This window comes from Fistularia commersonii, chromosome 20, assembly GCF_037954325.1.
Source record: "Fistularia commersonii isolate RoL2024-O1a breed Wild chromosome 20, RoL_Fcom_v1.0, whole genome shotgun sequence".
NCBI classification, from domain to species: domain Eukaryota; kingdom Metazoa; phylum Chordata; class Actinopteri; order Syngnathiformes; family Fistulariidae; genus Fistularia; species Fistularia commersonii.
In genome coordinates this window covers 6393235-6409351 of record NC_141303.1, presented here as the reverse complement: position 1 = coordinate 6409351, position 16117 = coordinate 6393235, and the positions used below count along the sequence as shown (strand labels likewise).

The 16117-nt window shown below is 40.0% G+C and overlaps 1 protein-coding gene across 1 annotated transcript in view; it reads left to right on the top strand.

The window, feature by feature from the left end:
* Positions 1-287: 287 nt before the first annotated feature.
* The window catches only part of LOC147222726 (low density lipoprotein receptor adapter protein 1), a 52626-nt gene continuing 36796 nt past the window's right edge, over positions 288-16117 (top strand). The window contains exon 1 of the mRNA XM_086167069.1: positions 288-553. Coding sequence (XP_086023195.1) covers positions 469-553 — 85 coding nt within the window. The 5' untranslated portion in view covers positions 288-468. The remainder of the gene's footprint in view (positions 554-16117) is intronic.

The following is a 16117-nucleotide window of genomic DNA, read 5'->3' as shown; positions in this document are numbered from 1 at the left end:
AATATATAGAATGATAAGATTAGTTTTAAAGTTGACTTTAGAGTTAAGAAAATAGAACTAAGATAAAGCGCCACATTGCAAATGAACTAAGGGAAATAACAACGCTGGTGTTTGCGCTGTAGAGGTTTTGTTGTTGTTGTTGTTGTTGTTGTTGTTTTTAACAGAAAAGTGGCTTCTACATAGTGGGACGTCCACAACCCCGTCAAGGTCGGATGGACACGCCCTCAACTTTGGAGACGTGGTGGTGCTACGGGTTCCACGCGTGGGGATACGCGCCGCGGCGTGGACACACCGGTGCTCGGGATCGGTGCTCTCTATCTCTCTCTCTCTCCCTCTCCACCTCTTGTGATTTTATTTTTGGCGCATCCTCCGTTGCTGAGCTCCCTCTTCTCATCCTCCTCGTCGTCTTCTTCCTGTGGTTCGGAGACCGGGGAGTCCACCTGCCCGGAGAGCAGACGCTATCTCGGGATGGATGCCTTGAAATCCGCCGGCAGGGCGATCATTAAGAGCCCCGGAGTTCCGCGCCACACATGGGGAACTTCTAAACACGAAAGTAAGCGAGGGTTGGGAGTGGAGTGATGTGTGTTTTCACATGCTTTATCATTTCGGGAAAAAAAAAGAAATAAAAATAAAAATACTGCCCAAGTGTGACATCGCAAGGAGCGACGATGGTCCGCGCCCTTGGCTCGTAGGTTTGTGCTTTCTAACCGGGGAGCTTTGTTTGACTCCCGGCCAAAATGTGTGTGTGTGTGTGTGTGTGTGTGTGTGTGTGTGTGTGTGTGTGTGTGTGTGTGTGTGTGTGTGTGTGTGTGTGTGTGTGTGTGTGTGTGTGTGTGTGTGTGGACGCTGCAGGCTGCGATTACAAGCTGTTTTATTAAGTCTCACTTGTAATTGCTTGACTTTGCTTCCCCCTGAGTGATCTGCGTCCTCCTGCCAATAGAGCTTCCTGAAACGGGGAGACAGAGAGGATCCCCAACCATTGGGACTGGATAACGAGCTTCTTGGTCGATTAGTCGGATTGAAAGTGAAGGGAAAAAAAAAAAAGATTTGAATTTAACCCATGAGAGAGTCCCTATGTGCTAAAAAAAATCGGGAGGTTTGGGATTTTGTGTGATACTTTTTTCAATTCTATTTATTTATTTATTTTTTGAATTTTTGCTCAGTTATCAGAATTTTGTGTTTTTTTTTAATTGGCATTTCAGTGGCCCCTCTTGACCCTGTTAAAAAGGACATTTTTTAAAATTGGTATTTAAATACGTTACCTTGATTCGTTGTGTCAGTAAATTTTGAACAGAGAGTCACAAGTCTGACCTTGTCATATTTACTTTTCTAAATGCAAACAATGTACTGAATTTTGTTCTTTAAATGTACGGCAATATGGTGGATATTTTTCTTCCTTTAACCTGATTTCTAAAGCAAATTTCTAAAGCAAAAAAAGACTTTTTGTCTGCAGTTTCTTGGGATGTCATCTACTACTTTTTTTCCATTCTTATATTCAACATCTTCCATTTCTTGTTTTCTTTTGCTGGCTTTATGATATTTCTTGTTATTTTCCAGTTATGATTTCTTCACAGCCTAACTAAGTTCTTAGGAGCCACTTATTCCAAAAAATTGCCATTGGCTCACCACAAGCAATAATTGAATACTTTGAGCAATTTACCTACCATTTTTACATTGTTGCCTTGAAGCATTAGATTGCCACACAGAAATAACAATGTAAAAATGTACAGTTTTGCACAATGTGCCCAAAGATGACATACTATTTTGATATATTTTAGGATGGTTTCAGGAAAGTTTTGGAAAATGACTTCTTACTTGAAGAAAACAGACTGATTTTTTTTTTTTTTTTCCAGTTGTTTTGGCAAGCTGTTGGGCTTGTACGGCATGAAGTACAGTAGTGAAGTGACTGCTGAGCGAAGGGTCAGTCCAGTAGTAACAGGCGGAGCTTGAGACGCCGTGTTGTTGCCTGTGGCATTGCTTACTCATTGATGTGTGAATTGTAGTCTTGAACGCTCCCCTTCTTTGTGCTTCCATTGCCTGAATGCTTCTCGCCGCCTTTCATGCCTGCATGCCGGCTCTCCCTCTGCCTGAATTTCTGAATAATCAGCTGCCATTGTCAACCTCCATTAAACATGGCTGATTAATTTCACAGCCGGCAAGACGTGAATTGGTTCTACATGCTCTCAAGGAATTGTTCTACATAAATGATTGAATATTGAGTTTAAGTCAGTGGGATTTAAAAGTTTACTTATTGGATTAGGCCTGTAATTCGCCTCCCTGTTGGCTTCGGAGGCATTATATATCAGAGAGAGCTGTCAAAGTGACAGGTTGGTTTAAAGTTTGAGATGACGCATGTTGATTGTTCTTATAACGATGGACCAATTAATCCATCAGTTGATTTACCTGCACTGTACATTGATCATTATTATTTTATGGTTAATGTAAGTGTATGTAAGTTCACAACTGCAACTGCACCATTTTACCAAGTAAAATATTTCTGTCTGTCAATGCATTTTTTATTTATGTATTGAATTAAGTAGCATTTAAATGGGCCAGTTTAAGATTTGACAAACAGCAGCTCATGAATAAGCCATATTACTGTACTGGGTGGAATAAATGAAGCCATTAGAAAGAATCAGAAAAGAACAGAACACAACACAAACAATGAACCAGTTGCCTTCAAACAAGTACAATGCACTTAACTGATGATTTTAAAATCCGAATGAATGCACTGTCATCTATGTCATAAAAAGACAATATGAAACATAACATTTGTGTTCAGCCAATGTTCAACTTAGCAACCTTGTGAGTCCCTTTTTTTTTCACGCCAGAATTATTTTCAGCCAAACAAATATTTTTCGTTACATAACTTGTCTTCCTTTCCATGACAGTAAATTGAATATTTTTGGATCGTGAACATTGAGGATGTCATCTTGGACTGATGCAGATCATTTGCTTCTGTTTTTCTCCAGTTTACAGGCTAATTTTTGCAACCCCAGTCTCCTACGTTATTAATATATATAGTTTTGATGGATGTAATCAAAGTCTGCGGTATATCGTCAATCATCCTCCTCATTTTCTCCCTAATAGCTGTGAAAACATTCTTGGGTTGACTGCTCATTTTTAACAGTTTATATTGATGAGCAGGAGTTTTTATAATCTTCTTCAACACAACTGTTACCATGGCTTTCTCCCTCATTATCAACACATTAACTTAAAATGACAAAAGCTGACAAACATCATCCTGTCTTATCCTGAAAGTCATTGTCTGTGTCTCATTGTTAGCAGGAGCCTCTGCATTGTGCTTTTATTCTCCCCCTGCTGCTGATGTCAGGAAAACAGGGGGGGGGGGGGGGGGAGAAAAAGCAGGATGATGTTGTTCAGGCAGCCTCCATCTGGATTCTCAGCACCTGATCTCAGAAGGACTTTGTGTCTGAAAGCCACCAGAGGAATCAGGGTGTAAAAATGTAAGCACGGGAGTCACAAATGTTTCAAACAGACCAACAGACAGGGTGAGTGCTGTCGTCCAGAAGCTACTTAGCAGGCGATTTGGAGAGAGGACGGCGTCAGCTTGCCAGCTTGTGGCAATGCGTCAAAACTGGCGGTCTGAATGCAAATAAGGCAACATTGCAGCTGCTTGGCACATATTCCTAGAAATTAGGCATGATTAAAGTTGGGAAAAAAGTGATGAATTATTTGTGTCCTCTTACATTGACAGGAAGAAACTGCGCACAGAATGCTGATGTAACTTCATGATTGAATGAACAAGTGCTCTTCATATGCAGCGAAAAAAATCCATGTTATGTTGTACTTTATTCATGAGTTTATTGACTACTGATTCTTGGCCAGTAAAAGTAATCACCAGTTTTGTTTTGTTTGTTTTTTGAGGCTGCTAGGGGTTGTAAGTTAGTAATTGATTTATTTCCCAGCTGATTATAAGGCAAAGCTTAGATGCAGTTTGAGGTAGCTGCTTTACCTGAGTGCTTCAGTGTGACAGGAGCACTTTAATTTCTAAGATTTTACTTTTATTTTTGATAGTGTGAGCAGCTTGGAAGCCTTATAACCGAGGAAAACTTACAAAAGTATGTGTTTGTGATGGCAGGCAGCTACAGTTGTTGAAATCATTTTTGTGATGCCCCGGTGGACAATTTAACAAACTGACCTTACACACCTTTTATGTCGTAGTTTTCTACCTCCAGAGCTTACATCTAGAGTATTCTTTTCCCTGTTTTGCAGGTTAAAACCATATAAACTACATGTTTAGATACTTTACTTTTGTACTAATAATAGGCACTTGCTTAGAGCTCATTCCTGCAAACATGTGTGCCACTGTTTTGATAGTTAATGAGATGCAAACTAGGGGTAGGTTAGTTTTCTATATTTCACTGAAATATTATACTCAGACCTATCAAATGTACCCCTTAAAAACATGCCTCTTTAGTCTGTCATGAAGAAAATTTGAGATTTGGTGACAAAAAAAGGGACAAATCTTTGTAGAATTCTGAAAATAGTGGGCTCTTAATGGCAATCCGCTGTGTAGAACTGAAGGGAACGCAAGAAAGTGAAACTAATCCTTTGTATTTTCTTTGTCAGCCCTTTCACATCAGACACTATGAGCTGACCTTTTGATACCACAGAAATATTGATTAGGGCAGCTTTAAATCATCAGCTTTGGAGGTCATTATGTTGCAGTGCTTGGTTTAAAATGGGGATGTTGATTGACATGCGTTTGTCATAAGACTCACTTGGGTGAGTTTTGGCCGTCGATACTGATATTTACACATATTTTTATAGGGTTTGATGTGGAAAATCGTGGAAGGAAGTACTGTGATATTTTCCATCTTGATTGTTTATCATGTATTTGAATATCAAATTCCATTCTTTGTATTGGTCAGGGTTCTGTCACATTGTTGGTCAGTCTTTCTGCTTCATATTTGCATTTTGGAGAAGTTATTTGCATAAATGGCAACAAATTACCAATGCTTATCAAAATGCGGGCTCACGTGTTTCCCCCCACAGTTCCGCTTTGAATCCGTACAGTTCTTTTGTGCATCTTTCCGGTTGCTTTTATTTGTAATTCTATCTTTTTCATCGATCCATTTCATGCTCAAGGTGATTCCAGCTCCGTGTATAGTTAAACTTGTATTTTATGTTGATCCAATTTAAACACTCCTTGCGTGATTGAATTATAAAGAATGGCTTTTGCAAATCCTATTAGGTTCTTTAATACTTCTCAGTTACTTTGCTAAAAGTAGAGGTGCTCAATGCATATTTTGACTACGATGAAGCATGACTAATACAGTAATGCTCCTGAGAAGAAATTCCCCTCACTCGAGTGACTGTAGAAGGATGCTGAAAAACAGCCTGAAATAAATTGGAAGTCATTTGAAAAAACGCCACAAGTGAAAGCAAACACAATGAAAGGACAGGAAGTTACATTTGAGCAATAAAATGGCATATTCAGCACTTTCCCACCAATTGTCATCTTTTGAGGTCATTGGCCGTTGGCAGAGAGGAGGAAAACCCAGCAGGTGCCCCGAATACAGTCCATTCTTTTGCATCACATCACATCAAATGTATCTTAGAAGACAGAAGTCATAGACTTGCCCTTGGCACAAAGGACATCATTGCATCCATTCAAAATCAGAGGAGATGCCAGTGAAAACATGTCCTTGTGTCTTGTAAGTGTTTAGCCGTGGATGTATCTAGGGGCTTCTTTCCTCTGCTGTGCAGTTATGTGATCATCATGTGAAGTGTACAAATAGGTCCAAAATACCCATCATTTTTAATTGCACTTAACATTATCAAGCTTTATTGCTTTGGAAAACAGTATTGGCAGTTATGGAAGTTAGTGCAGTTTGTACTGCATGCTAGAGAAGTCCATCACCTGACAGCCAGTTAGAGTTAACCGAATGGTCGAGCCCGCATCAGTGCAGCAGGCAGTGGTGTCACTTGTACCGGCCCTAAAGCAATTATATCTCAATGGCTCATTTCGACATTGAAACATGGAGTCAGGGAGCTGACGTAAGGAGAAGGAGCAGAAGTGTGTGTGTGTGTGTGTGTGTGTGTGTGTGTGTGTGTGTGTGTGTGTGTGTGTGTGTGTGTGTGTGTGTGTGTGTGTGTGTGTGTGTGTGTGTGTGTGTGTGTGTGTGTGTGTGTGTGTGTGTGTGTGTGAACACAAAAGATAATGACAAAGGAAATGTGCTGAGAAGAGAAAAAAAAAAAGATGATTGTAGCATAGAGAAATAATTCCTAAGCTTTGAATATTGAAAGATAGATCAATTAACAACCAATGTAGCTTCTGAATTAATATTATGATGTGGCAATTGGTCGTGATGTGGTAATTCTAACCAGAGCCTCTGTCGTACCTGTTTACAAAATGCTTTATGTTGCTGTGTAGCCCAGGAGATAAGTAGAGGCATTTTGAGGCATTTTGAGTGTGTATGTGTGTGTGTTTGTATATATATATATATATATATATATACATGTATATATATATATATATATATATACATGTATATATATATATACATGTATATACATACATATATATATGTGTGTGTGTGTGTGTGTGTGTGTGTGTATATGTATGTATATATATATATATGTATGTATATATATATATGTGCGTGTGTGTGGTTTATGTATATGTGTATATATATTTAAATTTTTAGTATATCAAAATATAGTCTGATAAAAATCCCTAGCCATATAGTAACGTTCAAGTATGTGGGAAAACAGCATATTGGTATATGTGATAGCTGTTTGAGGTTTTGTGTGGTATATCCCTTCATGGTATATTCTCAAGTTAGAAATTATCTATCTGATTCCCAACACTTATGTATTGTGTATGAGTTTCCCAAGTATACCACATTTATTTGAAGAGCATTTTAATTTTATTTTTATCCATATACTTGTGAGAGGCTCAGCCTTGAAACAAAACAAATGCATGTAGCATTACTGATATAACCTTTACATTTCAAATTCAACTCGTTCGTTGGCCCTTTTAAGTTGATCCCTGCTGATTTTTCAAGTGACTTGTTGCAATTTCACAAAAGTTTTTTTATGTGAATGTGAAAAAAAAAAAGTTTATAAAACAGCAAAAACAACAGCAAGTGACAATTACCATACAAGGGAGATGTAGTAATCATTTTGACAATGTTTACATTTTCACTGAAATTAAAGGTTGCCTTTTGCATTTCCATAAATCAGTAACTGTGACTCATATGGATAAAGTTTGCTGTGCATGTTTCCAGTAATCAGTTATTTACTAAATTCACAAGATGTGAACCATGTAGCACCTTACCTTTTACTGCCAGATCCTGAGCAGACCAGAAGCAAACATTTCATGTTATTTTGTTTGACATGCTGCGGTGATAGCCCACCTTTCATCAAATATATTTGATTGTTGGGGATAGACTGCAAAGTGGTTCAGTGTGTAGTACTGTGACCAAACAGAAAGAATGCCGTCTTTTTAAATCAGACACACTGTCCCCATATCTGCTTCCGTTTTTATCTGGTTGTAGTCCAACTCTAAATAATGGCCGTAGGCTGATTGGGGCTTTAAACTGTCTGTTTGTGAATGAGAGCCTGGATGGTTGTATGACCAGTAAAATCGATATAAATCCAGATCTTTAAAGGTATAAATTCAGTTTTTAAAACTTAAATTACCAACTCTGATAACTACTGTGTTCAAATCCTAGATGTGAAAGAATGTCCCGTTATTGCATGGTGTCCCACCAGAGTGCATGTTCAATATATAGGTCCAATTAAACTGGCGTTTTCCCTTAGCTGAGCTCCCAAAGAGCAGATATCACACCTATAATTCATTTTCACTCACTCATCAGTCCCTCCAAGTTGCAGGCGGAGGATAGATGAGATGATATGGTCTTGTAAATGGGTTTTCATGCAGTGTGCTTCAAGGAAAGTAACCTATCTAATAGATATCTTATTTCAGCGAACTGTAGTTGCCAAAATTGTGAGGGATTGCATACTGTATTACATCCTGCATTATCTATTTAATGTTATTTTAAACCCTATTGACTTACTTAGGTTTCTGCGAATTACTGGTCCGATGGGATAAAAACTAATGATCGGATCATTCATTCCTCTGTTCCCTCTAAGTAAATATAATAAAAAGCACATAAAGCCATAAAAGGAACAGTAATTCAATTTGCACCTATTGTTTTAGTTGTTTTATACTTTATATCTGTTAAATTTCTGGCTTTCTTCCAGCCACATAAAACAAGACCCCAGGAATGAAGACTATGAAAAAGCATTGATGTAAATGTAATGTTTTAAAAAAGTCAACTGAATTAACCTTTACCAGCCTATGTTTACATTAGTCACAAGGATGCAGATGTAGTTTGCAGTATCCACAAAAAATATTTACATTATTTACGAGTGTGTCATTGGTTTTTGAGACCTTTTTCAGCAGACTTTTACAGCACTGCTATAATACTAGGAATGAATCATTTTGGCCACTATTTTCATCAAAAAACTATAATTGAAAGGGCAATGCCCTTTCATAACTCCTCCATAGATGTGATTTCTATTTGCCATTGGTCATCATAGTGTGTGGATGTAAACAATTATCCCAGCAATATCCATGGAAACTGCTCTTGTAAACTGCAAGCTAAAAGTGTCTGAAACAAGTTGAAAACGTCAGATATTATTTTGCTATGGGTTCATTGTTGGAATGTGTCAAGGACAGTTTTGTTAATAGCTCTTTCCTATGTTGGTAATTGTCACCTCACTTAACAACTTCTTTTCCTTTTGGTTTATACCTTCAGGGGTCGCCACAGCGAATCAACTTTTTCCATCAAACTCTATTCTCTGTATCCTCCTCACTCACACCAACTATCTTCATATCGTCTCTCACTATGTCCATAAATCTTCTCTTTGGTCTTCCTCCAGACCTCCTGCCTGGCAGCTCCAATTCCAGCATCCATCTACCAATATTTTCACTATCCCTCCTCTGTATATGACCCAACCATCTCATTCTGGCTTCTCTGACCTTCTCGACCAAAACATCAAACATGTGCCCTTTGATGGACTCATTCCTGATCCTATCCGTCCTCGTCGCTCCCAAAGTGAACCTCAACATCTTCATTTCTGCGAACTCCAACTCTGCCTCCTGTCTTTTCGTCATTGTCACTGTTTCGAGGCCACACAGCATCACTGGTCTCACCACTGTCCTGTCCACCTTTCCTTTCATTCTGGCTGGTAGTCTTCTATTGCATATTCCCCCGACACTTTTCTCCATTCATTCCAACCTGCTTGGATCTCTTTTCCATTGTTCTGGATTGTTGATCCTAAGTACTTGAAATCCTCCAACTTCTTGATCTGCACTTACCTCACTTGACAACACACCTTGTTATTCACATTCAAACACGGACAGAACGGATATAACATAAAGATAAACTTTATTGATCCCCATCGGGGAAATTCTTTTAACACAGTAGCGTAACTGTTATAGTATCAATAAATATGAATATAACTAAATAGTGAAACAATTAGAAGATAGCAAAAGACATCCACAAGTAAATAGACAGGAGAGAGAACAACAACAACAGTATTAAGGATAAAAAATGACCACAGAATGGAGAGGAAAAAAACCAAAACAAAACAACAATAACCAAGATAGGAACATGAATGGAGTGACAATAGCGATGACAAAAATAAACAAAAATAAGCAGGATGTGAATGGGCTGAGACCAACAAGGATAAAAATAGACAATGGTGTTAGGGCATGAAATGTGAGAATGGGTGAGGTAGTCAGTTAATCACTTTCCGTAGTGTAGTGGTTATCAAGTTCGCTTAACAAGCGAAAGGTCCTCTGTTCGTGACACAGTCATCATTTAGGGGGCGGCGTGACGCAGGAGGTAGAGCAATCGTCTTTGCACAAGTGTGTCGGAGTGTTGTTGAGCAAGACACTGAACCCCTAACTGCTCCCCTGACGCTGGTATACGGCATGCCTGCTGCTCATGGTTCATCCATAATGCTAATTGGAGGGAACGAATTTCCACATGGGGATTAATAAAGGATAAATTATTAATCATTATTATTATTATAGTGAGGTTGCGGTAGCACAGATGCACCTCTGGCCGCTGAGAGTTGTGTGCCGTCCAGACTGATGTACAGTCTGATGGCTATGGGCACAAAAGAACGTCTAAAGCCTTCAGTTCTCATTCTGAATGAGCTGTCTAGCTGACCAGTACACATAGCGAAGAGGAGTACATTGGCTACTATAGACTGGTAGAAGGTCTTGCGGAGCCTGTTATAGAAGCCAAACGACCCCAGTCTCCTCAGGATAAACATCCTGCACTGACCCTTTCTTTAGAGTGCATCAGTGTTGTGTGTCCTGTCCAGTTTATTGTTAATGTCGACCCCAAGGTACTTGTAGGAGTCCACTATCTCCACTTCCTCACCCTGGATGGTGATTGATACATGTCACCTTTGATTATTCCTGAAGCCCACAACCACCCCTTTGGTGTTGGAGATGTAGGAGGTGGTTCTGGTTTCTCCATTCAACAAAACTCGCAATCAGACCTCCGTTTTCCTCATTGTCATTGTTGATGCATCCAACGATGGAAGCGTCATCGGAGAACCTCTGGAGTTGGATGTCAGAGGTGAAGAGCGTGAAGAGGATTGGAGACAGGACAGTACCTTGATGCACGCCATGGCCTCGGAAACACAGCCATCCACCCTGACATACTACGGCTGCCCTGTGAGGTAGTCCAGGATCCAGGGTGTCAGGGTGAAGTTGCGTACTCAGCAGCTTGTGCTTAAGGAGAGTGGGTTGGATGCTTTTGAAGGCACTGGAGAAGTCAAAGAAGGTGACTCTCACAGTGCCTCCTGTACCCTCCAGATGGGATAGGGCCCTATGAGTGAGGAAGATGATTGCATCCTCCACACCCTTGTGCTGCCTGTACGCAAATGGGTATTTTAGCATTTTTTACTTTATTTAGCTCTAGAAATCTACCGTAGCCACGACTGTTCAGCTTTATACTTACGTATTACACCCTTAGCTGTAGGTTTGCGTGCCTCTGCATTCGGCTAAGACATTTAACAACATAACGTGACCGCAACTTTTTGTTCTTCATCACCGAAAAGGACACGTCATGTCTCGAAATCCCTTTGTTTCAACTCTCAGAAATGACATAGAACATGGGAGGCAACAGTGACCTTATTCATCTTTGGAATGAATTAATTAGTACAAATGCCGCCGTTTTTTTTTGTTGTTTGTTTAATACTCATACACCACTTATTATATCATCTAATATTTGGAAACAGATTCTCTTTTGTTCGGCTGCTCCCTTCAGGAGTCGCCACTTCTGCCCCCATTTAACCTTTTTCTCTGTGTCTGCTTTGACTTAATGTCCTCTTTCACTGTATCCATAAATGCCCTCTTGGGTTTTCCTCTAGACCTCCTGCCTGGCAGTTCCAACCTCAGAACAGTCCAAACCATCCTTGTCAGGCATCCTTGTCACCTCAACATCTCGCCCACGACATCGCCTTATTCTTTTCTTTTCATTGATCAAAAAAAAAAAAAACTCACGGGAGAGCCCATTTGTCCTTTATTCCTCTTTTTTGCATTAATATTTTAAATCGCAAGCCAAGCCAAGCCCTGAATTTTAAGAACAAGTGAGATTTTAGCTGAGATCAATTCAATTTGAAACGTCTTCTCTCAAGTGTCCATTTTCATTTTATTTAAAATTGACTGATAGTTTTGAAATCAATATTTAGCTTGCCATGAATATGTATTTAAAATGCATGTAAGATACAGCACAACAAGACCCTCCAAGTTAAATGTGGAGGAATAATTGTTTGTGCCACAGTTAAACACAAAACACAACGCCGCCGATTTGATTTTTTTTTTTTTTTTTAACGCAACGCAATGCAATGCAGGAACCAACTGTCTAATGATCTGAAGAGCCCTAACCAGTGCAGTTTATAAATCTAAAAACGCTATTGTTCTCAAGCGCTTGATCCTTATCTGTTTTCATCTCATTATCTTGTGTTTTCATTCTATTTTTATACCCAGACTGATTTATCTTTTACCTTTGTTTAATCTCTCTCGCCTTATCTCCTCAGTTCCTGTACCTCCCTCTTCTTATCTTGTTTGACTATCTCATACTGATTCGTTCTCTCTTTATCATTTTGATCTACCCGATCTTATATCTATATAGGTCTCTAATCCACTCCACTTTTTTCATTTCAACTGTGATTACTTCGATTTTTAAATTGCAATGCTGACGTACTCTTTATTTGCCTGTGTGGCACCTTTTAAAAGTACCCGTATAAAATACACTATGAATAAATGAATAAAATAAAATGAAATTCCTCCTCTTCTGCCTACGGTTATCACAAGTTATTAGTGTGTAGTGATGTATAGAAGTGTGCATTAGGGCTGATGTGATTGACTTAGGTGACACTGTGGTTAGTAGTGGTTAGTAGTGGTTAGCGCTTCCGCCTCACAAGACGGTCGCTGGTTTGATTCTGACAGGGGAGCTTTTCTGTGTGGAGTTCGCATGTTTTCTCAGTGTCTGCGTGGGTTTCCTTCAGGTTTACTGGATTTCTCCCATCGTCCAAAAACATGCAGTATAGAAATTGGAGACCCTTAATTGCCCAGACTAGCGAATGGTTGTTTGCCTCTAAATGTGGTCCCAAGAATGACCCAGAATGTACCCCGCCTCTTGCCCAATTTCAGCAAAGATATGCTCCAACCCCCCTGTGAGCCTTAGTGCAGGATAAGTATAGATAATAATTGACTTAAAAAGTCTTTTGGAAATAAAGACCTTTTGGAAAATGAGACCTTTTTCAGCAGACTTTTACAGCACTGCTATAATACTAGGAATGAATCATTTTGGCCACTATTTTCATCAAAAAACTATAATTGAAAGGGCAATGCCCTTTCATAACTCCTCCATAGATGTGATTTCTATTTGCCATTGGTCATCATAGTGTGTGGATGTAAACAATTATCCCAGCAATATCCATGGAAACTGCTCTTGTAAACTGCAAGCTAAAAGTGTCTGAAACAAGTTGAAAACGTCAGATATTATTTTGCTATGGGTTCATTGTTGGAATGTGTCAAGGACAGTTTTGTTAATAGCTCTTTCCTATGTTGGTAATTGTCACCTCACTTAACAACTTCTTTTCCTTTTGGTTTATACCTTCAGGGGTCGCCACAGCGAATCAACTTTTTCCATCAAACTCTATTCTCTGTATCCTCCTCACTCACACCAACTATCTTCATATCGTCTCTCACTATGTCCATAAATCTTCTCTTTGGTCTTCCTCCAGACCTCCTGCCTGGCAGCTCCAATTCCAGCATCCATCTACCAATATTTTCACTATCCCTCCTCTGTATATGACCCAACCATCTCATTCTGGCTTCTCTGACCTTCTCGACCAAAACATCAAACATGTGCCCTTTGATGGACTCATTCCTGATCCTATCCGTCCTCGTCGCTCCCAAAGTGAACCTCAACATCTTCATTTCTGCGAACTCCAACTCTGCCTCCTGTCTTTTCGTCATTGTCACTGTTTCGAGGCCACACAGCATCACTGGTCTCACCACTGTCCTGTCCACCTTTCCTTTCATTCTGGCTGGTAGTCTTCTATTGCATATTCCCCCGACACTTTTCTCCATTCATTCCAACCTGCTTGGATCTCTTTTCCATTGTTCTGGATTGTTGATCCTAAGTACTTGAAATCCTCCAACTTCTTGATCTGCACTTACCTCACTTGACAACACACCTTGTTATTCACATTCAAACACGGACAGAACGGATATAACATAAAGATAAACTTTATTGATCCCCATCGGGGAAATTCTTTTAACACAGTAGCGTAACTGTTATAGTATCAATAAATATGAATATAACTAAATAGTGAAACAATTAGAAGATAGCAAAAGACATCCACAAGTAAATAGACAGGAGAGAGAACAACAACAACAGTATTAAGGATAAAAAATGACCACAGAATGGAGAGGAAAAAAACCAAAACAAAACAACAATAACCAAGATAGGAACATGAATGGAGTGACAATAGCGATGACAAAAATAAACAAAAATAAGCAGGATGTGAATGGGCTGAGACCAACAAGGATAAAAATAGACAATGGTGTTAGGGCATGAAATGTGAGAATGGGTGAGGTAGTCAGTTAATCACTTTCCGTAGTGTAGTGGTTATCAAGTTCGCTTAACAAGCGAAAGGTCCTCTGTTCGTGACACAGTCATCATTTAGGGGGCGGCGTGACGCAGGAGGTAGAGCAATCGTCTTTGCACAAGTGTGTCGGAGTGTTGTTGAGCAAGACACTGAACCCCTAACTGCTCCCCTGACGCTGGTATACGGCATGCCTGCTGCTCATGGTTCATCCATAATGCTAATTGGAGGGAACGAATTTCCACATGGGGATTAATAAAGGATAAATTATTAATCATTATTATTATTATAGTGAGGTTGCGGTAGCACAGATGCACCTCTGGCCGCTGAGAGTTGTGTGCCGTCCAGACTGATGTACAGTCTGATGGCTATGGGCACAAAAGAACGTCTAAAGCCTTCAGTTCTCATTCTGAATGAGCTGTCTAGCTGACCAGTACACATAGCGAAGAGGAGTACATTGGCTACTATAGACTGGTAGAAGGTCTTGCGGAGCCTGCTATAGAAGCCAAACGACCCCAGTCTCCTCAGGATAAACATCCTGCTCTGACCCTTTCTGTAGAGTGCATCAGTGTTGTGTGTCCTGTCCAGTTTATTGTTAATGTTGACCCCAAGGTACTTGTAGGAGTCCACTATCTCCACTTCCTCACCCTGGATGGTGATTGATACATGTCACCTTCGATTATTCCTGAAGCCCACAACCACCCCTTTGGTGTTGGAGATGTAGGAGGTGGTTCTGGTTTCTCCATTCAACAAAACTCGCAATCAGACCTCCGTTTTCCTCATTGTCATTGTTGATGCATCCAACGATGGAAGCGTCATCGGAGAACCTCTGGAGTTGGATGTCAGAGGTGAAGAGCGTGAAGAGGATTGGAGACAGGACAGTACCTTGATGCACGCCATGGCCTCGGAAACACAGCCATCCACCCTGACATACTACGGCTGCCCTGTGAGGTAGTCCAGGATCCAGGGTGTCAGGGTGAAGTTGCGTACTCAGCAGCTTGTGCTTAAGGAGAGTGGGTTGGATGCTTTTGAAGGCACTGGAGAAGTCAAAGAAGGTGACTCTCACAGTGCCTCCTGTACCCTCCAGATGGGATAGGGCCCTATGAGTGAGGAAGATGATTGCATCCTCCACACCCTTGTGCTGCCTGTACGCAAATGGGTATTTTAGCATTTTTTACTTTATTTAGCTCTAGAAATCTACCGTAGCCACGACTGTTCAGCTTTATACTTACGTATTACAGCCTTAGCTGTAGGTTTGCGTGCCTCTGCATTCGGCTAAGACATTTAACAACATAACGTGACCGCAACTTTTTGTTCTTCATCACCGAAAAGGACACGTCATGTCTCGAAATCCCTTTGTTTCAACTCTCAGAAATGACATAGAACATGGGAGGCAACAGTGACCTTATTCATCTTTGGAATGAATTAATTAGTACAAATGCCGCCGTTTTTTTTTTTTGTTTGTTTAATACTCATACACCACTTATTATATCATCTAATATTTGGAAACAGATTCTCTTTTGTTCGGCTGCTCCCTTCAGGAGTCGCCACTTCTGCCCCCATTTAACCTTTTTCTCTGTGTCTGCTTTGACTTAATGTCCTCTTTCACTGTATCCATAAATGCCCTCTCGGGTTTTCCTCTAGACCTCCTGCCTGGCAGTTCCAACCTCAGAACAGTCCAAACCATCCTTGTCAGGCATCCTTGTCACCTCAACATCTCGCCCACGACATCGCCTTATTCTTTTCTTTTCATTGATCAAAAAAAAAAAAACTCACGGGAGAGCCCATTTGTCCTTTATTCCTCTTTTTTGCATTAATATTTTAAATCGCAAGCCAAGCCAAGCCCTGAATTTTAAGAACAAGTGAGATTTTAGCTGAGATCAATTCAATTTGATACGTCTTCTCTCAAGTGTCCATTTTCATTTTATTTAAAATTGACTGA